Source organism: Carassius carassius, chromosome 32, assembly GCF_963082965.1.
Source record: "Carassius carassius chromosome 32, fCarCar2.1, whole genome shotgun sequence".
NCBI lineage: Eukaryota > Metazoa > Chordata > Actinopteri > Cypriniformes > Cyprinidae > Carassius > Carassius carassius.
Window position 1 is genome coordinate 19,263,859 of NC_081786.1, and position 26,901 is coordinate 19,290,759.

The 26,901-nt window shown below is 37.1% G+C and overlaps 1 protein-coding gene across 4 annotated transcripts; it reads left to right on the forward strand.

The window, feature by feature from the left end:
- Positions 1-26,659, forward strand: LOC132112919 (interphotoreceptor matrix proteoglycan 1-like). 4 transcript variants are annotated; one of them, XM_059520662.1, is made up of 18 exons: positions 1-529; positions 3,837-4,061; positions 5,094-5,260; positions 5,390-5,418; positions 5,813-5,841; positions 5,925-5,968; positions 6,060-6,200; positions 6,526-6,584; positions 7,193-7,374; positions 7,458-7,757; positions 13,829-14,667; positions 15,818-15,907; positions 18,806-19,025; positions 21,224-21,434; positions 21,889-22,074; positions 22,205-22,388; positions 23,864-23,947; positions 25,664-26,659. In XM_059520662.1, the coding sequence occupies exons 1-18, from the start codon at positions 463-465 to the stop codon at positions 25,742-25,744; spliced, it is 3,138 nt and encodes a 1,045-aa protein (XP_059376645.1). In that variant the 5' UTR covers positions 1-462; the 3' UTR covers positions 25,745-26,659. The 4 variants fall into 4 exon arrangements, with proteins under 4 accessions (XP_059376645.1, XP_059376648.1, XP_059376646.1 ...); XM_059520665.1 differs by lacking the exon at positions 22,205-22,388; XM_059520663.1 differs by lacking the exon at positions 15,818-15,907.
- The last annotated feature ends 242 nt before the right edge of the window (positions 26,660-26,901 follow it).

The following is a 26,901-nucleotide window of genomic DNA, read 5'->3' on the forward strand; positions in this document are numbered from 1 at the left end:
AGAGACAAGCATCGGGTGTACTGGAAACAGAGTAAGTAGGCAATTCGAGTGGCTTGTGAACGAAGCAAGGAGGCTAGCAGCTGCTGGTCCAGAAGGCTACTAACAGGATGAGGATAGTCCACCACGTGGGCCCACGGGGATTAGGAGTCAGAGAGAGGTAAACAGATTAAGCCAGGAAAAGAGGCAGCGTTTTTAACCTCATCATTCCCCTTACACCCAGCAGAGCATCTTCCACCCACTCGCACACTTCAGACCAAGTGTGTGCCCAAGAATCTGCACCATCTGTCAGGAATACCACCCAACCTACAGTTGTGCACACAAACAGCCCCTTCCATGGATGCCTGGACACATAGTCGATGGAAATTAACTCTGTCAAACTCAGACGTGAGTTAAGTCAATACGGACTGTCGTTTCTTTCCAAATTAGCGACTTTACATCCAAAAGGACATAATCTACTGCAACATGCCATTGAAAACAGGATTATTCCTCATTCTGTTCTTGTTTACCCTCCAAGCCAATAGAATCAAAGGTAAGCCGATGTTTGAACGCCATTCTAATGCTGTTTTATTTAAACAAAGTCTTATAATTCAGCAAAAACAGGACTTCTGGTAACATGCAAACGCCTCAGAGTGACTACAGCCTGTGTGATTCCTCACACAATAGCATCTTTCTGCCCTTGGTGATCGAATGAGTTTTTAAATATTTTAAGAGCCAATTTGCAAGGACATAAAAGAAACCCAAAGATTTTTCTTATGCAAAATGAAGCCTGATGACAAATCATTTGATAACATTTTTGTGGCAAGCACGCCATTAGCGCTTCCTTTTAGGTACAATATGCTAGAAAAGCACATTTCGCTAACATTTCAAGCGAGTTCTGAATGCCTCTAGTGTGGCTACAGCGTTCAGAAGCTCCATTCATTAGCAGAGAGAAACAAAAGGCATTCTGTTCGTGGCCGTGTGGAACGCTAATCTTTTCTGGCTTGTAGCTTTGCTGTGGGGCTTCACTCAACGCTTCAGAAGTACAGCTCAATTAGCATCGCCGGCCCTCATGTCTGCACATGTGCTCGGCGGGCTCATAGACGGCAGCGGGACACATGATCAAATCAGTCACCCTGGTTTATCTTTGAGAAATTGCACCACTGGCCCTACATCTGCTCATTTGCTAATTAACAGATGTGGTCAGATGTTTTGTGACCTAGAAACACATTGTTGGGACCCCTGTATCTCTGTGTGATCTGCTCAATGTTTTCCACTGCAAACATCTCTAAATAGGGCCACATGTGGCACTAGAACAGGGCGTCTTTTGTTTGTGATCAAAATAATTAGACTGAAGGTCCAATCTGATTTGACAACAGGGCTTGAGAAGAATTATAACAATGGTGTAATTGTTACAGATTCAACACTAGTAACCATATAGTAGTCTACATCAATCTATGGTAAATGACTGACCACACTGTACTAAAACAGTATCCATTACCATTATAATGCAGTTAATGGTAGAATTTGCTAAAGAGTCTCATTAGAAAAGCATTTTTTAAACTATGAATGCAGCTTTCATACAAACTAGCAAAATACTAGGCTATGTTTAAAATTTTTTTATCACAGTTCATGACTTGCAAAAACTACAAAATATTTATGCTTGCATCACATAACCAGTTCCATTTCTACTGTAGTAAACTTGCTTGGTAGCGCACCTTGTACAGCACTGCATTTGTGATTTGGAGCATAGTGAATCACATAAAACATGAGTCATGATAGAAATTGCATAAAATTGCATAAGGTTGCATCAGCAAAGGTTTTTATCTCGCATCTGCTTTTGTTAACACTATTGGATAGGTTTAGAGGACAGTCTGGTGTATGCCGTACATTACTTTCAAAGTTGATAAAGCAGTATCCGTTTAGTGTCATTTCCTTTCTGAACTGCAGCAATAAATATTACAACCAAAGTAATAAATGTTACCAGATTCACGTTAATCTTTTTTGGATTAAACTGAATGCACAGGCAATCACTTTTCAAAGTGTTGCGAAGGAGACACGTAACATCTTTTTGAAGAAATGTCGCCACAGGCATTTTTTTTTTCACTGAGTCTGAGTTGAGATTGTTAGCTACTGAATGCAATTGTTCTGTTGGTCTCTAAATTTGTTTTAGCCCAGGCTATTTTATGCCATTTAAGTGCTGGTGTACAGTTATGAAATTAACCAGAGGATAAGCCTGGTCAGCAAAGGACATCAGCATTCAAAACACAATATAACTAGCTATTCTTTGCAGAGAAATCTCCATGTACACAGGAAATCCTGTCTTAATGTGGTCTGATTGCATGTTTTATGAGATTCTGTTAAGCAGGATTACTCAATTGGCTTTAGAAAGTTACCAGTAGAACATTAAAAACAAAGGTATGTGTTTATCCTCCACTGTAGCTGCACTTATATCGCTAACGCTACTGCTTGTCTACTAACTAAGCTTAAACTAATCTGCAAGTAGTGAACAGAGGTCCGGTGAAGTCTGAGGGACCCCCTTTGCTGAGCCAGGCTTAATGTTTTAAGAAGCTCTCTGAAGTTTACCAGCTGGTCACACGATACTCCATTTCGAAAACATTTAGCCAATTTTAATGGAGGCCTAATAGAGGTCCTAATAGAGACCTAATATGATCTTTCAATTTCTAAAGAGGTCTTGAAGTGGCTCAGATCTTACATGGAGGGGACACACGATTTGTCTGTTTTTAATGGATCTGTGAGTGTTGCAACTAAGAGGAAATTATAAAGATTGCACCATCAGCTGAAGAGCCAAGCTATTAAACTAGTAAGGACTGTTGTCATTTGATGTAAAAACCTCCAGATGAACTTTGATATGAGCTATTAACTGTATAATTGTTTGATGCTTCATTACTGAAGTAGGTAATTAAATGCATCGCTGCCATTTTGCAGTACATATGTTCACTATGACAATGACTTGAACTGAAGTTAATGAAGTGAAATCTGCTATCATTCTAATACCTGAACAATTCATCCTGAACTTCTCTAGTCTGTAAATACCAGTAAAACACAAGGTGTAAGTCTATTACGCCAATGACCGCAGGTGCTGGTTAACTCTAACAGCTATCTCTGGCCACAGCCGATTATGTAACAGGTCAGAAGGTGGGTCACCTTGAGTATAAATACTCTTAGATGTCAGAATGGGTTAGGGTCTCTGGCAAGTAAGAACTTTTAATGACACATCACTCTAAAATGTAACCTCTACAACTGATCATTATAAGAGCTAGTTCATGCAAAAAAAAAAATTTTGATGATAATTTAATGAGCTTCATGTCATTCCTGTGTCATTCTGTGGATCACAAAAGGAGATGTTTTGAAATTTTTTTTTAATGTTTTGTTTATTTAAAACACAGCTGAACTTTCTTGATTGCTGACATAAAACTGAGTTAAACTCTGAAAATGAAAATATTTAATTACATAATGAATAAATGGAAAACAACAATATAATGACTACATTCATAATTTAATAATCTTGAAGACTTTTTCAGCTTGGTCTTTATGTTAAAATTCTTTGCTTTCAATCAAACATGATTAAGATTACTACAACTGGAGAGCAGAGGCCTTTTTAACTCTTATCTAGTGAATGCGCTTAACATCTGCCGTGATAACCGACTGCTTGACTCAGGCCTAATCCAATTAATGTTCATTCAGCATACTAATCATAGACTTAAAGGCTTTCAAATGGTCTCTGAGTGAGAGTAATTACATGAAGTGTAATTATATGAAACATCGGCTGTTCTCAGGTAAAGTTGATCCTGCTCTCCTGAAACTATGAACACATGCTGTTGTTGTGACATTTGCAGAACTCACTGCTGACGACTTGATTCTCAGGATCAGAAATGTGAAGTACAGGCACTTCCTGGAGACTCCACAGCCAATGAAACAGTTGACAGATGGCAGAGATTCACTTTCTCTGGATGCGCATCGAGCAAAGAGATCAGCGCTGTTTAATACGGGGGTGAAAGTCTGTCCTCAGGAGAGCATAGCGGAGGTCATCACCAGCCATAAAGCCTACTACAAACTAAGAGGTAGGACAACATCTACCCTAAACGCCACAAGGGATGGAGCCTTGAGCATCAGTGCCAAATTTGGCAACAACAGCTCAGATCCTCATAAATCATAATTAACTTCCCAATCATTCGAATCCTTCTGAGAGATGAAGGATCATGCTAAGCCAAAAAAAGAAGTGGCTCTGAGCCAAGTATATATAAAAGTAGTGTTCTTATTTTAGGCTTACCTTCTTTAAGTCTTATAGAATGGATTTTTGTTTTCAATATTTAATTTAATTCTAAAGGTCTTTTTATTAAATGAATATCTTATTCAGCAAGAAGGCTTTAAATAGATAAAAAGTGACTTATACAATAAGTGCATAAGAGACTAATGTTCAACAACATTAAATAAATATTATACACAAACTTTTGAATGGCAGTATTAAATGACCTGAACATAAAAGTGAATGCAGCTAAACAAAGTGGGAAAACCCATAAAATCCAGTCATCATTTACGAACTCTCATGTTGCTGTCTGACTTGTGTAGAACATTATTAATCATTTGCTAGTCACTTTTGCCATGCTGTTACAATGAATATGGGCAGAAACTCTCAAAACTTCAAAAAGGATTATAAAATTAGTCCACAGACATGAGAGAGAGTATATGATGACAACATTGTCATTTTGGGATGAAGTTTCTCTTTAAGTAATATTTTTGGCTTAAATAAAACTAAATAATTTTGATAATTCCACATGAGCCACTTTTTTGGTGCCACCTGACAAAACATTTTTACACTGAAGCAGATAGCATGATTTTAAATTACTGGTACAAACAAGCTAAAGGTGAAGCACATTTAGCTGTCAGATTCAGTTAAGAGATACTCTTAATTAAATGTCCATAATAACCGTGTTGGCAAAATGAGATAATGGCAGCAAATGACTGCATGCTAAACACTATTAAGTCTGTTACATCTCTGTCAGCGGTGCAGATAATTAATTTTAAGTGTCCCGGCATGTTTTATTGGGTCTTTGCTGTTAGTTCTCTCTCAATTCTCCCATGATGTTTAACAGTTTGTCAAGAAGCTGTGTGGGAGGCTTTCCGGATCTTTCTTGACAGAGTTCCTGACACCATGGAGTACCAGCAGTGGGTGTACGCCTGTCAGAGAGACTCACTTTGCATGGAGGATCTGGCCCAAAATTTTAGTAGCACACAGGAGCATCTTGACATGGTAGCCAGTGTGAGTAGCTGCTCGTGTCCATTGCCAATTTAGTCCATTTGTCTTGCCAATACAGCATAAATGTGCCAATATTATTCAATTGAAAAAGGCTTTTTCGTAAATTCTCAAAGAGGCTTATATCATTTACAGAGAGTGAAAGCTCAAGATGAACAGAAGAGGTAAGAATCCTGAAGATGATCTTGAATTCAAGGGCTTCTTGGTTTCAGTATTCATGGTATGGCAAGTTACTTCAAGTCTTCATTTTGGGCTCGAACCCTTCAGAATATCTAGAATGAGGTCACCTGACTAGTGGGAAATGAGAAAATCGCAGCCTGACCTTTAAAAAACAAAGTTTGTTCATATTTGGTGGCCTAGCTAAACACTGCTCTCTGACCTGATCCACTTTAATAAGAGGGATCTGTGCCCAGACATATTACACTTGGGTGTTAGAGCCACACAAACATACCCGGGCTTACATGCAGTCAACCCCTTTATCAGGGACAATGAATTTTATTGCATTTATCATTCTCGGATTGATTCGTTCCTTCTCGACATGTCTTCAATTATTTTTAGGGCTCTCACACCTGCACCAGGCAAGAAATGTAAGTCCTCACCATCCGAATGAGAAAGAAATACTGGCTGATCTTATAAAAACATGACTGATTGATGGCTTTTTATGTTTCAGGTTCAAAGAGTCCTGCAGAGCTTTTCATCATGGAATCTGACAGCGTACGGCCACTAACTCGTGCTTTTTAGAATATGCACTTAACATACTAATGAAGTTAGAAACAAACAAATTGACTATTCTCTGATCTGATAGGAAACTGGGGCACCAGATGTTGTCCCTCAGAGGCCAGTGGAGCACATTGTGGAGTTCAGTGTGACTATAGTAGACCCCGCACTACTGAGGGATCCAGGCAGCCCGCAATATGAAGACTTCACTCGCAATCTTCATGAGAAGGTTATGTGAAATCAACTATTAAACAAAAAAACATATTACTAGAGTAGGTTTGAAAGTAGCTTCCAGTAAAAGATCAAAACCAGGAAAGCTAAACAAGTCTTGGGCATAAGCCGGTATAAGATTAGTTAAAATAAGACCAGAGCCATGGCACATGATTTTACAGCATGTCAGCATGTTGGACAATCCAAAATATGAGGTTATGTAACCAACTGTGGTTAATTGATTGATTTATGTTCTCTATTTAATATGTAATTTATTTAATTATGTAGTTATTGACAAAGTTAATACAAATATGTCTAAAATATTTTCATTTACACTTTTGCAGTTGCTGCATGTGTTTGACAAACTTCCAGGGTTTAAAGAGATTCGGGTGCTGGGATTTCGGTAAGTTGATGCTGGAACAGTGGGATTCACCAAGATATTACAGTCCATTGAACTTGAAAATTATATTTTTGGATGGGTAATTATCTCCCAGGGGCAACTTGGGGTAAGTATTTGAAGAAATACTTGGCAAATTGCGTTCAGAACAACTGTGTTTCAATTACTATACCATTATGCGTTGTTGTACTGTAGACTGTGTAACACAACATGCTTGTGGTGTAACCACCTTATTATCTCATGATAGTAGCTTTTGGGAAAACTGTATTAATTAACCCTCATGTACTTTTAAGAATGACTTTACATTCCCCAAAATCACAAATCCTGTGCATGTGAAAATGAATTTCGAAATAGACCTATATTATTTAGCTTCCAATTAGACGGCTGCCAAAAGTAAACCTCTACAATATTATACACCAATCAATTCTCATAAGATTTGAAAAAGTCATTAAGTATTAACCTGACAGGCCAATGATAAGTATGATTTTGAGGTATTGAAATTGCCTTTGGGTTTTTCAGTCCCAAAGAGAACATGAGGGCTAAGCCAGTCAATCAGGTTAATACAAGTCCAAGCTAACGTCATGCAAACCAATTCCCTTCATAACATCTATCAGTCCTGAAGGTGCTGCAGCAAGCTATGCTGTAGTGTTTGAGACTGATGGGACGCGGGCCATAGGTGACACAGACTCCACTGATGAATATGGCATAGAGAGAGCCCTAAAGGGCATGGTGGTGAAGGCACTAAGTGAGGACACATCACTTCCTGTGGACGTGCTTTCCCTTATTTTCAAACCAGGTACACAAAATCAATACAATCAATATAAGAGCCCTAGACAGACTGCAAATATTTAACCTTACCTGATTTGCCCTCTTTAACAGCAGGCGAGGAGAACATGAGATCTAGTACTGAAATCAGCAAAGAATCAAGGTTTTTACCTGGGGAAATGAGTACACAGTCCACAAAAGAGGACTCAGAGGACATTATAGCACCTGGGAGTATCGTCATCTCTTTTGGAGATTTGGGCTCTGATAGGACAGAAAAAAGCAATATGCAGAATTTTCCTGATATATCTTCACATGTTCCCACGCAACCAGTAGCCACTGTGCTAATTAACAACTCCCATCTTGAGGGTTCAAAGATTACAAGTCTAACCACTGAAGTCACTTCAACAAACGAAGGTAAATCTTTTATATTTGTAGCAAGTAGTGAGTAGTGTACAAAAGCACTTGCTTCCAAACTGAGGATGTATTCACACCTGTCTGGTTTGATTGAATCGAACTCAAGTTTGTTTCCGCTCTTGGTGCAGATCTTTTTGGTATGTGTGAATACTGCAATCGCTTCGAAACAAACTCTGGTACAGTTCGTTTAAGGTGTGAATATGATCTGACCTAGATCCAACCCAATTTTCTTATCGGTAAGCCCCTTCCCTTGAACACAGATGAGTCAGTGGTCAAGTATCAGTTGCACGGGGAGCCGAACTCAGACATCTGTAGGTTTCAGCGCCATAGAGAAACATAGGAAGATCTGAAGCTTTCATCGTTTTTATGGGATTTATGCTTCAAAAATTTAAAAACAATGTGCCTGGGGTCCTTATAAGACTAATTCCAGGTATCCTGAGAGAATAGGCAATGGAGTTTATTTTATTCTGTTTCCTAAACCCAAACAAAAGGAGCATAATGTCCCAAAGCATTCAACCCCAATCCCAATGAAGACAAAACTTTCATTTCTGGTTGTCCTACTCTCATTACGTTAAATTTTCATCTGCTCAAGCAGAATGTTAATATCATCTTGTGCGTTAAAGTTACTGTATCCATACAAACCTAAATAGCGGACTGTATTGTGCAGTGTAATGCAAAAACACATAAACAAAGGTCTACATTTCACTCTTTCTTCATATTAAACTGGTTAAATGTAAATTGATTTAATTGTACCCTGCGATACATGAACAGTGTTGGTATTTGTGATCATGACAAACATAACATGAGGCTTCTCCTGGCTTGCACCCTCTCTTCCAAATTAATACCGACAATATCTATTTTAAAGTTCACAACAGTAACTAAGGGGACAAGGCTTACTGATAGGTGAATTGTAGAAATCACGCTCAGAATCAGACAGCTCGCACTTATAGTGCTGTTGTTAGCATTTCAATAGCTTAAATCACTTGTTTTTAAACCACAATGCTTGAAAACATTACCATTACTTTGATGGGAGAAAATAGTAAGGAGATATTTTAATTATTTATTAATAAACTAGTGTTTTATGAGTCAGTGTCGCAAAGATGAAGTTGATGATCCTGACTAGTGGTTGACCAATATTTATTTATTTATTTTTTATTTATTTATTTTTTTTGACAGCCGATGCCGATATCTTGCAGGGGGTCAATAGCCGATATACAGTAAAGCCGATGTATTTTTTTTTTATAAATATTTTTTTTTAATATTTAAGACATTTTTAATCATTTGACAATGGATTTAAAAAATGTATCTGTAAAATAAACATACTTATACTTTAGATGACAAACTATTTTTCACAAATAAATAAATATTTAATAGAAATATAATTAAAAAGGAAGTAAACACTGTAACCAACAGGGCACTCAGTATTCTAGGAAGTTTGTGTGCATTGCAGGCCCGGTTCTACGGGGGTGCTTGAGGGTGCTAAGTTATATATATATATATATATATATATATATATATATATATATATATATATAACTGCGCAGCTCCCCCCTATCTAAATGATCTAGCACACCAGCACCTGCGGTAAAAAATAAAAAAAAAATCTGGCGACGCCCCTCGTTATAACGGCCCACATATTAAAAATGGTCGGGTTTAAATCGGGCTCGGGCTCATAATTACAGTGAACGTGTCGGGTCGGGCAGGGCTGGATTGGGGCAAAAAATCGGCCCGGGCATTTTTGCCCAGACCGGCCCACTATATGATCATAAACACCACCCATCTTTGCATGCCCTTAATTATATTATATGCATACCAACTCCTATTCATTAAAACCACTAATGCCATGTAATGAGTGAGTATAGGAACGAGTGAGAGTTAACAGATGAAATAAGTCAAAATTTTATATTTATTAATACAGTTGAACTATACTCCACAGCGGTGAATCCTAAAACAAGCTACGCAGCCCTGGTATAGCAATACCAGTGTTTCTTACAGGATTTTTGTTAAAACTATGGTGGTGTGTCCTCGGTCCTTCTAGGGGGGTTCGGGGGCATGCCCCCCTGTGAGAAAATTTTGTGCATTTTAATGTTAAATTCATTAATCTGGTGCACTTTGAGAGTTCAAAATTAAAAGCTCCAACCCATATTCAGTGTGCAAATTAAACAAAGAAAAATTCAAACCTCTTTTAGTTACAGTGTCTATTTACATTACACCTATACATAATAATAGTTATAATATTAATCCAATGACAGTAATAGCCATATTTTGTAAAACAAATGCACAAAAAAATAAAGGAAACTTTCTTAATTAGTTGTACCAATTTCTATACTTGAAAGAGATAAGCACATGATCTTTTATTTTGACGCAAACTGCATCAAGCTTTTATTTTGGCGGAAACCATGGTTTACAAACGCCTCTTATTAAATTTCTAGTGAATTGCGGTAATCGTCAACTATGCAGATGTGGAAATAATCTACACTCATGACATGGCCTAAGTGTTTTGAAAGTAGTTATGCTTACCGCAGGCTCTACACTTTCTCATCTCTCTCCTGATCCTCCTGATCTCCTGATCATCTGCCACAGGAGCTGATGAAGGTCAGAAAACATATATTTTGACACAGTTTACAGTGTCTGCTTTAAGGGCCTGGTTCTATTTTTTCATGCTATTTATCTGCACATTCCTTGTGTTTCTTCTCCATCTTTTTTTACAGATACACACTGATACTGCTGCCGTCGCTCACTCGTTTAAAGTTGTGATTGGGCCAGCCCAGTGTCAATCAAGAAAAGAGCCAATGGGCCGCTGATCTACGTGTTTTATGGGCTGGTCTGTCAGAAAAAAAACTAACACTGACTTTGACCAATGCATTACACCGGCACAAACCTAGCGCCGCCAATTAAGCAAAACAAAACAAAACGAATGGGCCGCTGATGTACAAATTTTATGGGCCGTTTAAAAAAAAAAAAAAAAAAAAAGTATGAGTATGAGATATATCGGCCCAAAAAGCACGTCGGCCCACCGGGCAAATGCCCGGTATGCCCAATGGCCAGTCCAGCCATGGGGTCGGGCTTGATTTGTTGGGCCCGATCTAAGCTCTACCCCGCCCTACAACTTCACTTTCACCGCATGTCACCCATGATAAATCACAGCAAGTAGCATGCTCAATAAGTATTTTGTGTAACGTTATGTGTGTGTAAGGCAGTGACTTTTGGCCATTCTAGGAGTTCAATTGAAGTTGAAGCCGGTTACAACAAGGGTATCACCACAGTGTAGGTAGGCTATGTGCGGCATGTTTTAATGTTTGCCAAAGTGAAGATTGCTATTTGTCTACATGCTATTCTATAATTTACTGCCAGATCGTATATTGTTTAACATAACAGCAATTACAGTAGTATTGTTGTATACAACATCCCCAATTTTGAGATACTATGTTTCAGACTGATGACTGAGCTATTTCCTACGATTATGTAAGCAGCACCCTCACTATATTCAGAAGCACCCTCAGTGATTTGGTTCTAGAACCGGGCCTGGTGCATTGGGAATCATATTTTTCAAATAAAGACAGGGTAACACTTATTTTACCTACAGCACACAGAAAATAACATGAATATGACAGTGGGCAAATGCATAAAGCGCAGCATAATTTGAAATTGTGAGTTTAATGTTTAATTTGATATTGTGAGAACACCGTATGACATTGTCTCATATGATGCTCATAAGCTTCTTCATATTATGTAAGTATCTGATAACAACAAATCAGTAAAATAATAAAAATTGGACTACAAAAGATCTCTATGATTAGCCTATTTTAGCCCTTCCTGTTTTTTCCTGCTTGAGAATTTCTGTCGAATGAATCAATGACCTTAGCACACGTGTGGTTTTGTTTACAGTTTCTGGTTCACTTGCAAAAAAAGGCCAGTGTGAAAAAAAAAATCAACATTGTGAATTAGTGGACTTTCTTGGTGTGAATAGACCCTAAGACACTTAAAGGGTTAGTCCACCCAAAAATTAAAATTATGTCATTAATGACTCACCCTCATGTCATTCCAAACCCGTGAGACCTCTGTTCATCTACAGAATACAGTTTAAGATTTTTTAGATTTAGTCCGAGAGCTTTCTGTCCCTCCATTGAAAATCTATGTACGATATACTGTCCATGTCCAGAAAGGTAACAAAAACATCATCAAAGTAACGTAGTCCATGTGACATCAGAGGGTCAGTTATAATTTGTTGAATCATCGAAAATACATTTTGGTCCAAAAATAACAAAAACTATGACTTTATTCTGCATTGTCTTCTCTTCTGGGTCTGTTGTAAGTGCGTTCACAACACTGCAGTGTAGTGATATCTGGTTCGCGAACGAATCATTCGATGTAACCGGATCTTTTTGAACCAGTTCACCAAATCGAACTGAATCGTTTTAAACGGTTCACATCTCTAATACGCATTAACAAATTACTTAAGCTGTTAACTTTGTTAACGTGGCTGACACTCCCTCTGAGTTCAAACAAACCAATATCCCGGAGTAATTCATTTACTCAAACAGTACACTGACTGAACTGCTGTGAAGAGAGAACCGAAGATGAACACCGAGCCGAGCCAGATAACGAACAAAACATTGACTCGTTCTCGATTCAAGAACCGGTTGCATCTGTTTTTGGATCACCAGTACACAGAACCGAGAACCGTTTCTGTCGGACGCGTCCGATTCGAGAACCGAGGAGCTGATGATACTGCGCATGTGTGATTCAGCGTGAAGCAGACTAACAAACAGCGTGTCTGTACCGAACTGGTTCTTTCTGTGATTGATTCTGAACTGATTCTGTGCTAGTGTTATGAGCGCGGGTAAACCGAAGGCTTGAATCAAGGGCAATCATCGCCAATGACATCATCACGTCGAGCGCAAAAGAACCGGTGAACCATTTTTTTCATCCGGTTTATTGAATCGAACTGTCCGAAAGAAACGGTTCATGGAAAAGAACCGAACTTCCCATCAGTCGAGAACGAGTCAATCTATTGTTCATTATCTGGCTCGGCTCGGTGTTCATCTTCAGTTCTCTCTTCACAGCAGTCCAGTCAGTGTACTGTTTCAGTAAATGAATTACTCCGGGATATTGGTTTATTTTAACTATTTATTTTTAGGGAGTGTCAGCCACGTTAAAAAAGTTAACAGTTTAAGTCATTTGTGGATTAATGCTTATTGGAGACGCGAACCATTTCAAACGATTCAGTTCGATTTGGTGAACTGGTTCAAGAAGATCCGGTTACATCGAATGATTCGTTCGCGAACCGGATATCACTAAACTGCAGTGTTGTGAACGCACTAACAACAGACCCAGAAGAGAAGACAATGATGAATAAAGTCTTAGTTTTTGTTATTTTTGGACCAAAATGTATTTTCGATGCTTCAACAAATTATAACTGACCCTCTGATGTCACATGGACTACTTTGATGTTTTTGTTACCTTTCTGGACATGGACAGTATACCGTACATAGATTTTCAATGGCGGGACTGAGAGCTCTCGGACTAAATCTAAAATATCTTAAACTGTGTCCCGAAGATAAACGGAGGTTTCACGGGTTTGGAACGACATGAGGGTTAGTTATTAATGACATAATTTTCATTTTTGGGTGAACTAACCCTTTAAGTTAGGCAGCTGTAACAAATAAAAACTCCATAATCTTCGGGAAGAAGGAGGCAGGAACCGGCGGACAATCAAATAAAGACATTAATAACAAAATAAACACAAAACAGCGCAACAGCCCCTCGCGGACGACTGTCGCGCACAAATAAAAAGCAAACACAAACTAAAACCCAAGCCTGGTCCTCTCTCGTCCTTCACTGTCGTTGCTCCAGTTTTATATCCCTCCATCTCCTCCGTGGGACTCGAGACCGGTGGGTCGAACAGGTGTCGCTCATCTCCAATCACTCCACCGGCCTCGCTCCTGTTCCCACGTCTCTCGGCCCCGCCCCACTCGTCACAGCAGCCTATAAAAATGAAAGAATTAATTGTAATTTTGCATTACATGCATTTTCAAAAACACTCTCTAAAACCTTTTTTTTTTTTTAAGGTTTGCCAAGAACCACTACGGTGGATTACCTATCAAAGTGGTTAGAAGTCAAAGAGGATGTGGCAAATGAAATTGTTGCCACCGCTGCACCACTGGTCTTGGAGACTTTTGAGGTAGCGAAAGCATCTTCTTCAACTCAACCTGAAATGGATTTTGATATAACACCAGAGGCCACTTCTGCAGAGGGAACATTAATCTTGACAACCCTAACCCCTACAGAACGAGCACAAGATGCTATATTTCTTGAAGATGACACAATTGGCCAATCAGGACCTTTAGAGACCTCTACCGAAGGTCTTCCTTCATACCCTAAAGGTCAAGTTGAGTCACCTACTTCAATTGACCTTAGTGACCATGTAGAGTCTCCATCTGTCGGTGTCACCATAGACACACTCAATCAAAATGTGCCCCCACTTGGACTTACAACTCCAGAACCAATTCTTCCCACAGCAATTCCCTCTGAGCTAACTCCCACAGAAGACCTAATTTCACACCTGACCCCGGACATTTTCCTGGATGAAGAGGGACAGACTCTCTGGACAGTTTCACCTCCCCCACGTGAAGGTAGTACAGATATTGGCAGAGATGTTGAACAGGCTGATAAGGAGGATGATACTCTAGACTCTGGGAGTGGATTCCCTTCAGAGGTTGATGAGAATCCACAATCCTCGGCTCGTCCTCTAGGTTACGTTACCACTCCTTCAGTGATGGCTTCTAACCAGGCCAAAGAGTTAGTGGTTTTTTTTAGTTTACGTGTGACTAATATGATGTTTTCGGAGGATCTTTTCAACAAGAGTTCCCCTGAGTACAAATCACTGGAGAACACGTTTCTTGAACTGGTAGGTAAACACACTTTTGTCTTTGACTTCATCTTGCTGCATGCCTTTCTATCCTCCATTTGTTGTTAGCTTTCCTTTTTTTTCATTTGTATCGCAGTGCATGCTGGTAAAGCATAATAGATAGTGTGCCATTTGTCTGCAGGGATTTGACTGATGGCATCTGAGAACAGTGATGTCAAAATGTGATTACATTTTTCTATAAAGCCTTTGTATAAAGGGTTTGGGTGACTGACAGAAAATTGGATTTCATTTCTGTACATTTTATACAAAGATACTTATTTTCCCACTTCAAATGTTTTCCTCTGAACTTTCTTTACCTTACATTTCAATTTAGACAGAAGTACACAGAATGAAACCCTGTATGGCCATTAAAAAAAAAAATTGTGCAATCTCAAACAAGCAAGAGCAGTGTTGTACTGAATATCGGCCCGGTTATAGTTCAACTGTAGATGTAAGGCCAAATATAATCACAACTATGATCAATACAGTGTTTTAGAGTGCTTTAATTTCTTAGACAAATTTTTTATCAGTTTCTTATATTTTTTTCTTTGCCAGCAATCATTGCTCCAGAGTAAACCAAACCATCAAGCTTTGCATGTCACCCTCCAACATAAACTTGAACTGCAGATGAGTGGAGCAGTTTCTCCTCCCCGTTCAAAGTGATGCATAATCACTCTGTTCCAGCTTGACTCCCTTTTTTTCCATTTTCTGCTCTCCGGTCACTCCATGCTCACTGGAGAGAAAACCTACCCCGAACAATCCTAATACAAGAGAAAACACATATGCTTCAACTTTCAAAAAAACAGTGCTCATCCAAGAAAAAACGCTCCACTTCCACTCTGCACCACTCATATACAACGTGTAAAAAAAGGGCTACAGACATGAAACTTTCAGACCACCTCTTGGCCAATCATATTACAGTTTCACAACTGCAATTACATTTATGCATTTAGCAGATGCTTTTATCCAAAGCGACTTAAAGTGCATTCAGGCTATACATTTCTTTTACCAGAATGTTTGTTAACTGGGAATTTAACCTATGACATTTTGCGCTATTAACGCAATGCTCTTCCTCTGAGCCACAGGAGTCAATTAAGTGCTGTTGTTTTTATTCAGATTATATTTTGTAATATCATGTTTTTTCAACTAGAGGCAATTCTCTGAACCAAGTGACTCACCAAACCCAGAGGCTTCTAGTCAAGTGACTGAGAGAGAACAGAAGACTTTAGCCTCAATACCGGTACATATATATCCAAACTTGAAAAAGCATTATTAATCACTTTTTGGCACTAAATTCTGAACTTTTGTCTAACAACTTCCCACTTCTGATCTTACTGAACAAAAACTGTCTTTACTAACTGCAGATCACTGAGCTCTCTAACCAGCATTGACCAAAGTTGAACGTTTACAACCCGCAACTTTTTTTTTCATTAGTAGTTTTATTCTTGATAGTGTGAATATTGCCTTATAGTTCTGAGCAAATTTTGTTTTCTCAGGATCTCAGTGCACACACTAACATAAATATGTGCTCATATCAAATGCTAAAACTGTATATCTGTAATTAATCTTGTTTTTCTTATTTATGTAAAACACAGAGGAACCAATTTCACAATCTTGTTGAATTAAACGACCAAAAACACAGAGCATGCCTAAAAAAAAAATACAAATAAATAAATACCTCAGGGACTTGCTGTCTAGTTTTGTTTCTTTAAATCTGCTTTTAGTTGGTTAGGCAGCCTAATAACTTGGAATTGTTCTTTGGTGAGACACATGTCCTTGAATGTAATCAGTCTCCAAATGTTTTTATTAGAGTGTTATAACAATGACAAAGATTATTTTGAAATTAACTGCTCAATTCATTCTTTGTAATAAAAGCAATTCAAAGAGATAGCTGATTTTGTGGCTTATTTGTGAATGAGTCAGGGTGAATCCAATCTCTTTTAAGATACGTGTTAAAAACTACAATAATATCCATTCCTAACTGTACTTGCACACAGTTTTCTTTTTCTTCGTAATTCTTCACAATTTAATTGAACCGCTCTTAAAGGGGTATAAGGGGCTCTTGTGCAATTTACATTGATATGTTCTGTTCTTTAAGACATTATTTTCAATTATTCTTCTTATTATTTTTTATTTGTATAAATCCCAAGACAAAAAAGCTCCATTTCCAATAAAGTGGTTGCCCAAATTAGTATTGTGTTGTAGTTCCAAGTCACGAGACTAACACCAGTGCTATGAGAACTTTTGGATTATGACATGAACTACTAAAAATCTGCTCAGAAGCTACTCTGGTAAGTATCTAGGTAAAATGGTCATAAAATTAGTTCATTGATTCATAAATGGGCTTTTAAAGGATAATCTGATAACCTCAAGATATTTATGTTCTAGCAAATTCTGCAAAAGAAACATTGATTTTTCCACCGTACACATCAATTTTGCCCATTTATAATTCAACATTTTGATAGCTTTTATAGAGACGGCTGTAATATTTTAGTCCTATACTAGGTTTGCATTGATTTCAGCCTTTCAACCTTGTAGGATGCTTATTTACGCCTGACTCTACTGGTTTGTGTAGCAACCATCTCGATTGGACACGGAGAACAAAAAGTATAAAAAAAATTCATTAAAATATGATAACATTTAAAAAATATATTTTATTACGTATTAATAATTTATAGAACAGAACAGCACTGAAAGAAATCCCTGTGAACCAGTAGATACAAGTGTAAGCACTGTGCTAGAATGAGTGTGGGAATCATTAATCAAGAAGGGATATGCTTCAATGCTGCTGTCTGTGATAATTAATTCATTAACCTATTTGGAAATGAGTGCTACTGTATATACTAGACAATTCCTTCTGTCCTGTGACGGCATGACACTGGCATGATCTAGACAGTAACACTGATTGAGGCTGAGCTCTGAGTCACAGCGTGCCCTGTGGGAAAGAATAACACCTGCTCTGCCCTGGCACTTAACCAAGAGGTGAGAGGTTGATGGTGACTGGCAGATCAGGTCTACCTCCAAATACAGATTACCCCCTGTTATACAGACGTGTGCTTAATTAATACAACAGCATCCCAGGCCAGGCCTCTGTGCTCCTTCTCACGCTTCATGTTCGCTCTGCATTGACTGTTTAACGATTGGAAATAATTCATATTTTAAAATAAACATTTCATTTTAATCAAATTAAACAAAAATGGTCAAAATTTTAATGCTAACATTTAAAATATTAAGTATGTTTAATATATCCATCCATTATATTTAAAAATACTCATTAAAATCATTTTAAATATGAATTATATTTTTAATAATGCATTTTTATTTAAATAATTAAAACTGTTACCTCCTATTATACAGACGTGGCCTTCACTCCTTTAGTGCTCATTCTCACTCTCCATGCACTATTAAATAATTAATAACATTTAAAATTATATATATATATATATATAATTTTTTTACATTTAATTATTTAAAAAATATATATTAACAATAAAAAATATTATATTAAATGTATTTTAAACACATCTTCATTTTAATTAAAACATTTTAAAATATTTTTTTTTTTACTTCAAGATTTCAAATGTTAATTCCTGATTTTCTATTTATTATTAAATGGTTACAGATATTTTCGTTTTAATTCATTGCATTAAACAAAAATTGTAGGGTTCAAATGGTGATTTAATAATTAATATGCAAATCTAATTTGAGAGCTTTTTTTGAGACGCTAGTAATCTCTGTGGCTCTTATGCGAAATGCATAAATATCATACGCTCAAGTCTTCCATCTTTTGTGTGACTGGAGCAATCAAGCTCTTGAAATCTTGAGCCGGGATGAATGACTGAGCTGCTACGCCCTATTTCTCCTGAACAACCATCTTTATCTCTAACTGGCCCTCCTCATGCAGAATGAATTGAGCGCTGAGAAGGTTTTGCATATTGTAATAGGATGAGAGACAGACACTGTCCAAAATCGTTCAGTTTCTAGCAACTGAGGAGAATTGCTTCAGAATTGACAGTCCTAAAAGTTTGCATCTGAGCTGCGTTACATTTATGCACAATTAACCAGTCTGCACTAGACAGCAATGATGAAAGAGCAGTCGCAACTCTCTCATTTCAATTTTCTCTCTTCTTTCCCACAGCTCCTGCCGTATCTACAGTCCAACCTGACTGGATTTAGGGAGCTGGAGATTCTGAACTTCAAGAACGGCAGTGTGGTGGTAAACAGCAAGATGAAATTAGACAAACCGGTTCCATTCAATGTTACTAAGACTGTGCAGTGTGTGCTTGAGGACTTCTGCAATGCGGCATCTAAGAGACTGGACTTGGAAATCGACTCCCAATCAGTGGATGTGGAAGCAGGTAAGCATGTGTCAAAAGGAGAAATCAAATAGTTCCTTAGTAAAATAAGTTTTTGGCCAAAAATAAACTGTCATTAGTCAAAACAACAGAAATATTAAAATAAATTAAATAATAAAATAGATTGCATACACTTACTAACTAAATAGGTGTACATATTCATGTTTATCATCAAAATACAGTCCCGGAACTTGTGTGAGAACAGGCAAAATACTTATAGAATTTTATATAAATTTTTACAAAAAATATTTTTGACACCCAATGGTACTACAGGTGAATCTCAAAAAAATTGAATATTATGAAAAAGGTCTTTATTTTTTGTAATTTAATGCACTTAAACTGAAATATTTAAATTACATTTTGTTTGATTAATGTTTGATTAATTTTGAGTATACATACTGGGTACCTCTTGGGCTAGTTTTGAACATGCAACCACAATTATGAGAAAGACTACTGACTTGACAGTTGTCCACAAGCCAATCATCAACACCCTCCACAAGGAGGGTAAGCAATGAAGAAGGTTGGCTGTTCACAGAGTGCTGTATCAAAATATATTCATAGAAAATTGACTGGAAGGGAAAAGTGTGGGAGGAAAAGGTGCACAAGCAACAGGGAAGAACACAGCCTTGGGAAGATTGTCAGGAGAAGCTGATTCAAGAACTTGGGAGAGCTTCACAAGGAGTGGACTGAAGCCGGAGTCAGCGCATCAAGAGTCCCCAAACTCAGACGTCTTCAGGAAAAGGGCTACAGCTGTCACATTCCTAGAACCAAGCCACTCCTGAACCAGAAAAAATGTCAGAAGCATTTCACTTGGGGTAAAGAGAAAAAAGAACTGGACTGTTGTTCAGTGGTCCATAGTCCTCTTTTCAGATTAAAGTAAATTTAGCATATCATTTGGAAATCAAGGTCTGGAGGAAGACTGGAGAGGCACAGAATCCAAGCTGCTTGAAGTCCAGTGTGAAGTTTCCGGAGTTGGTGATGATTTGGGTGCCGTGACGTCTGCTGGTGTTGCTCCATTGTGTTTGATCGAGGCCAAAGTCAGTGCAGCCATCTACCAGGATATTTTGGAGCACTTTATGCTTCCATCTGCTGACAAGCTTCATGGAGAGGCTGATTTCATTTTGCAGCAGGACTTTAGCACCTGCCCACAGTGCCAAAACCACTTCCAAGTGGTTTGATGACCATGATATTACTGTGTTTGATTGGCCAGACAACTTGCCTGACCTAAATCTCACAGAGAATCTATGAAGTATTGTGAAGAGGAAGTTAAGTAATATCTGACAAACAATACAGAGCTGAAGACCGCTATCAAAGCAACCTGGGCTTCAATAACACCTCAGCAGTGCCACAGGCTGATCACCTCCATGCCACGCCGCATTGAAGCAGTAATTCACGCAAAAGGAGCCCCAACCAAGTATTGAGTGCGTAATTAAACCTGCTTTGGAGATCTTGAACATGTCATAACCATCAGAATTAAAACAAAACAAAATAACTAAAAATATTTCATTTTCATCAATCTAGAATATAAGAAAGTTTGCTTTTTCAAATTAAATTACAAAAATAAAGATCTTTTCCATGATATTCAATTTTTTTGAGATTCACCTGTACATACATACCTGGGCCCAAAATGACCAAAAAACACAACATGTAACATTTATTGATTTTTTAATGGTTATATCGCTTAAAAAGTCATTATAAGGAAATCTGAAAAAATAATAAATGATGTGTATCTTAAAGTTTTGTTCCCTTACTAAAACCTATGCAGTTATTAGAACATTTTATGTATTTCTTCTAGGCCAGAACAGACCTCAATGCGTTATGAAGGTTAAGAAAGTTCTGTTCATGCTGATTGTGATTTACAGTGAAAAAGCGATGAGGAGTCATTTGATTTCAATGCAAGTTGGCAATTTCATCTGCCCGCATGTTAATCATTAGCAACAAGACTGACTCCTTGTCAAAATAATCTCTCACTCATTTGTAATGAGATTTTTCGAATTTTATTAAAATCTACAAAGTCCACCAATAACATTCAGAAGTAGAAAGCTCTACCAGGGACTTTCAGCATTACTGTTATTACAACAGTAAACAAAAGCATCCACATTAACTTAAAGGGATAACCACACCTGTATTAAGTCTTTAAGCATCTTTGTATGTCTGGCCACAAGTATTTAAAGCTAATGAATTTTTATTGTCCAATCCAGCTGATCACACCGATCCATGTAAGTTTCTGGCATGTAACGAGTTCTCCCGCTGCGTGGTGAACACGTTAACCTCAGAGCCTGAGTGTCTGTGCGACCCGGGCTACAGCACGGTGGACGGCAATCCCTGCACCAGCATCTGTGACCTACAGCCTAAATACTGCCTGAACGGAGGACAGTGTGAAATCATACCGGGACACGGAGCAGCCTGCAGGTATGTTAAACACGAAATAAAACCTGCACTATAGTTTTCACTGCAAATCCATCAGTTTCAATGGAGATTACAAGGATGTTAGGAAAACTCAAAATCACCTGAGCATACAGCCACAGGTCCTTCATCTGCACTGTCAAAAACAAGTGTGTAAAAATTGTACCTCTAGGGGTACAACAGCTTGTTACTGGAGAAGTACCTGTAAAAGGTACAATTCTTTTTCTTATCAACTTCTGAAATGTGTATGTACCCTTAGGGTAGTAATATGAGGTAAAATGAGGTACTTCACAGAGACACATGTACCATTTTTGGTGATTTCTCCGAGCGGTTATGTAAAAAACAAACAAAATTTCATGCTTTTTTCTAATATAATTATTAATAAAAATTCCTAGGAATCTTACACATTTCTATCCATTTCACATTTCTTTCTAACATGTTTTTTCTACACCACTTTTAGATGTCCTGTAGGTAAATTCTGGCACTACCATGGAGAACGCTGCGATGAATTGGTGTCTGTGCAAGCTGACCCTCTCCTTTTCGTAGCCTGCCTGGTGGGAAGCCTCTCTGTGGTTTGTGCCGTGTTAGGCATCTTGATTTTCATTAACAAGAAATGTATACGGACCAGAAAGACCATGAGACTTGTGTAAGCAGGGTTTTCTTTTCCCCCTTTTCTGTTCATTTAGACATTAGATTTTTCTTCACAGATTTGGATTGGCAGTGGTGACTCTTATTAATCATTCTGGTGTTAAGACCTGATCTCCTTTGTATTGTAGGCGTTCACAACCTGCATTCCCATTTGGTAATACTATGAGAGTAAATCCAGTTTTTGAGAATGACGATGGGGTCTTAACACATGTGTCAAGCATGCTCTGTCCCATGAGCTCTGCCTCAGCCTCCTCACAACACACAGGCCAAGGCACATTTCGATCACTTGAAAGTTTACAGCTTAGTACTGAGGTAAAGTGTACTGCCAAGATGGTATTCTTCATTATCTATTTCAATCAGTGTCATTACCGCTACTAACATCCATAATCAACCCCTTTTCTCATTCAATTAAATAAAAGTCCTTTGTTAGAGATTTTGTGGAGAGGATGGACTAACTTTTCCTATAATATGAGTAACTTTGCATTGACAACAGTCACATTTACAGTAGGCTTTGTTCAGACTGCATATCTGACAATAATCAATTTATAGTTTTTTGGTGTCAAAAAAGCAAAAACACATGAAATTACATTTATGATTTGAAATCTGGTGAAAACCAGATTTTTTTTTTTTTTTGCATTTGGTTTTTGCTAATGTACATTAATGCCTAGAAGAAAAAAACAGTATTTTTTGTGAAAAGGATGAAAAATGTCTTATTAGGATTTTATGATGAATATAAATGTTCAAAAGAACAGCATTTACTTGAATTAGCAATCTTTTTTGACATTCTAAATGTCACTGCTGATCAATTTAACACACCCTTGTTGAATTAAAAAGTATTAATTTCTTTCAAAAAATTTCTGAACCCCAACTTTTGAACATTGGCATTTATATTCCTTTCCATTAAAAATGACGAAGTACCATATTTTGTTCTGAATATCTCACTAATAATCTCATTATTAACCAGTTAAAGGGACATTTACCCAAAGCGTGCAGCAAAAGGTTGTGGAGAGATTACAGTGATATAGACTGATGTAGATGCACATTCTTTAAAGCATATTCATTCAACGATTCTTATTATACATATTGAGAATGTATTGCAGAATATATTATGTGCAATCTAAAAAATCAATTGACCTCAAAATCATACTTTAGACATTGCACTAGATTACCTCAAGGAATAGGAAAACGATGCACTCAAAAATAACTTTGACATTAGATTAATGCAGAGGGCAGTACTGTACAGAATAGCCAGTTAACTTCAGCAAAAAAATAATAATAATTTTTGCTTTTGGTGAATCAGCTTTTTCTTAAGTGTTTCTTTGTCTAGAAAGAAACTAAAGACTAAAGAGAACACATCAGCAAAATCCATGCATCAGTATCCTCACCGGTTTTGACACAATATAACATATTCATTATAAAATCGATGCATTTTCTTCTACAGACACAATATATTCAAACAAACAAAATGATGCCAACCATTATTCTGAAACTTTCAAGGATGCAACATTAAGAAATGATTTTCCTAAGAGGATAATTGAAACAACTGACAGCGTGCATGGGTTTTGCATCTCATTTAGACTAGTCACTAGTGCATCTGTAGTTGTCTAATCTAATGATATTATGAATAATAATCAGTCATTTTATTCCAGCAACAGATGTTTTGCTCTTCAAAATATTGACAGTCTGGATTATCGTGCCAAAAATGTACTGTGCTTCTTTGCTTGGCAAGACCTTGTCTCCACTTAAAACTGTCCAGGATTGATGATGGTCTGTCATTCCTTTCCCAGATCCCCAGACAATTCTACCCCAGAAGATCAGAAAAGTTAATGCCAGAAATGGTTGACTTCCATCAGTGTATACTACATAACGAGGTAAGATGGTGTGAAAACAACCAATTTGACGTTAACAGTGACTGTAAATAATCACGACAGGCTGATTCATCATGTCAAGATGATAAATCTTTCCCATCAAAATGTCACCCATCATGTATAAGAGGAAATCATGTTTTGGGAATGTTGCGTCCTTCCTACCACTGCTTAAAATCTGAAAATCACACCTTTCTTTCACAATCTCAAAATGCAGATAAATATGTATTTCAAAATAGTTAATATACAAATATCTTGGCATGTAATGCAAAATCAGAAGCAGCATTATTTGGTCTAGTAGGCTTAAATATTTGCCATTGTTTTTAGGAAGAGAGTTGACTGGAGAGGTTTATTCACTGAAGTGTGTAATAATATAATTCATTGATTATTCCTTAAAGTAATCCTCTTTTATGTTGGTCCTCCAGTGGAATTGGTAAATTAGCCAAATATGAAGGATGTGTAAACACTTGAATATTAAACAAGGTATGAGCTTGGCAAATAAAATATGAAGGCAAAACCAATGCACTCACTCACTAGTTACCTGAGTAATGTTTTTCTGGTCCAATAATAAAATTCACAGAGGATTCTGACATTGTTTGATGAGCTAAGATATCGATAGTATATATTCAGCATAAAAGTACCGAATGCATGCTCAAATTATGCATTTCATAATTTGAATCAAAAGCATTTTAAATTATAACGTGTACCATAAAATAATGGCAAGAGGACACTTTTTCCTACTGAGTTGTAGCCATGGAACGAACGCAAGGGCGAACACAGCGCGTTTAATTAGACTTACAACTGTTCTGTTCTATTTATACATTCTTTGAAAGGTTCGAATTGAATCATCCACTGAATCTGTCAGAGTGTTTACTGAATCAATATAGCCAAGTACTTAACTAAGTTATTACTAGCCTACTCATTAATAGTGGAACATAAACAAGTATTATTAAAGATATATCCGAGTGTTTTTAGGCCTTATAGCTATTATAATATTGGATTATTTTATTTTTTTATATGTTTTTAATAGTTTTGCTTACGAAATTGCAAATAAACATGGTTATTTTGTGATTTTATTTGTTCTACTTGTTAGTTTTCTGTAAAATATCTTGACATTTGGTAGCCCGATTGAATAGGCCACTCAACATTTTCTGATTTAATCAATTATTCAGTTTTAATTCAACTCACAAACTCCATGCCTTTCTTTTACAATCCCGATTTTGGGAAACCTTGATGTAATGTAATGTTTAATGCACTTCTTGTATGAAATGTATTTTCTTTCTCTTTGTATTTTTATCAACCTTGTACAAGATTTAACTATTTAAATCAATGTGACAAACAAGTTAGGTCAAAAAGTAGCCTAGTCGAATTATATTACCTAAAATGTCAAATGTAATTGTTTACATTACAAAAATTTGTATGTAATTTGTAATCAGTAATGGATTACCGGAAATAATCTACCCAAGCTCTGTGATGGCCAACATGTTATCTAGGTTAACAGTTTGCTAGGTTTGCAGAGTCATTTAGACTGTACCTAATACGGAAATATTAGCTGGTTAGTTGCTTAATTTTACCTTTGATGCGATGATTAATTCATGCAAAATGTATTCTTGTTATTATATAGTAACATGAGGGTGTGTTGTACAGCAATTATTCATTACTCAGCTGTAGAGTTTGTGCATATTGTATTTAATTTTCTTAAATGCCCATGTTTTTTTCTAGACATATCGGAGGTCCAGCAGATCCTCTTGCTGTTTTTTGAGGAGTCCTGATAGTGACAGCTTTGAAGTGACTGTTTTATGATGTCCACACAGTTTTTGTTTTAAACTAAGCATGGCACCAAACCTCTTCAGTGCTATACAAGCAACTCAACTCTGCTGGTTCCTTGTAGACATTTGGTGAGTGTCTAAAACAACGGCTATACTTCAAGGATCAAAAGAAACTCTTGGACAACTGAAGGAATACCTCCAGGAAAGAGGACTTCTGATTTAGATCCATCCTGAGCTCATTTTTCATTGTACCTGCGAAAAATTGTAAACTGTATATGAGACATGTAACATGTTGGATGCTTTGAACCCTTCTCAAAGGTTGGTTTCCTCCCTCACAATGAGGTATTTATTTACAAATGGATACATTGGGTTGTATCTTAAATAGAAAATAGATTCTAGTCAGCTCTTCTAGTCTATCCACAGTGTCCAAACAAAGAAAATGAATGTAAAGTATTTTTGTAACTCCTAAAGGTAACAGAAAAGGCAAAAATACAGACATGTGGTCATGGTTTCCTTGTTTGTACATTAAACAGAAAAGGTATTTCTGAATGTGTCTTTCAGCTACAGATAAAGTAAATCCTTATAGTAATGTCTGTTTAAATTTTCATGTGCAATGATGAATCGTTCATAATAATAGTCAGGGTCCCTGAGTAAAGCTAAAACTCTTTATGACTCTTTACAAAGGCAAAGATTTAAACATAACCCAGATTTCATTTGGAATGTGTTTATTTTGGTCTAGCAAAGGGATTAGAGCAACAGTGGTTAAGAAAATCAGAGTATATTTAACCCAGACACATCAAAAATAAACTGACAGACAAGAAACAAATAATTAACAAATTATACTATGCATAAACTGATAGTTTAAGATGACACCATTTCATTTTGGAAAGGGCTCAATGGAGAAAAACATTAGCATATGAATAAACAAAGTCTGGATAATGACAGCAAATTGATCAAATGCAGTAATTTGGTCTGTGCCAAGTTTGCAGAATGTTAAGAATGCCATTGCGTTTCCATTACTTCTGTTCTTCAGGCAGTTATTATAACCAAATGAGATAAGAAAGGGCCAGAGAAGCACATGACGAGACACTCCATAGCAAAAGCTAATTTAAACGAAATATTTTCTTGAGTTGGTACATAAATAAATGTAAAAATGAGAGAAATCTACCACACACGCTGACAGAATTCACA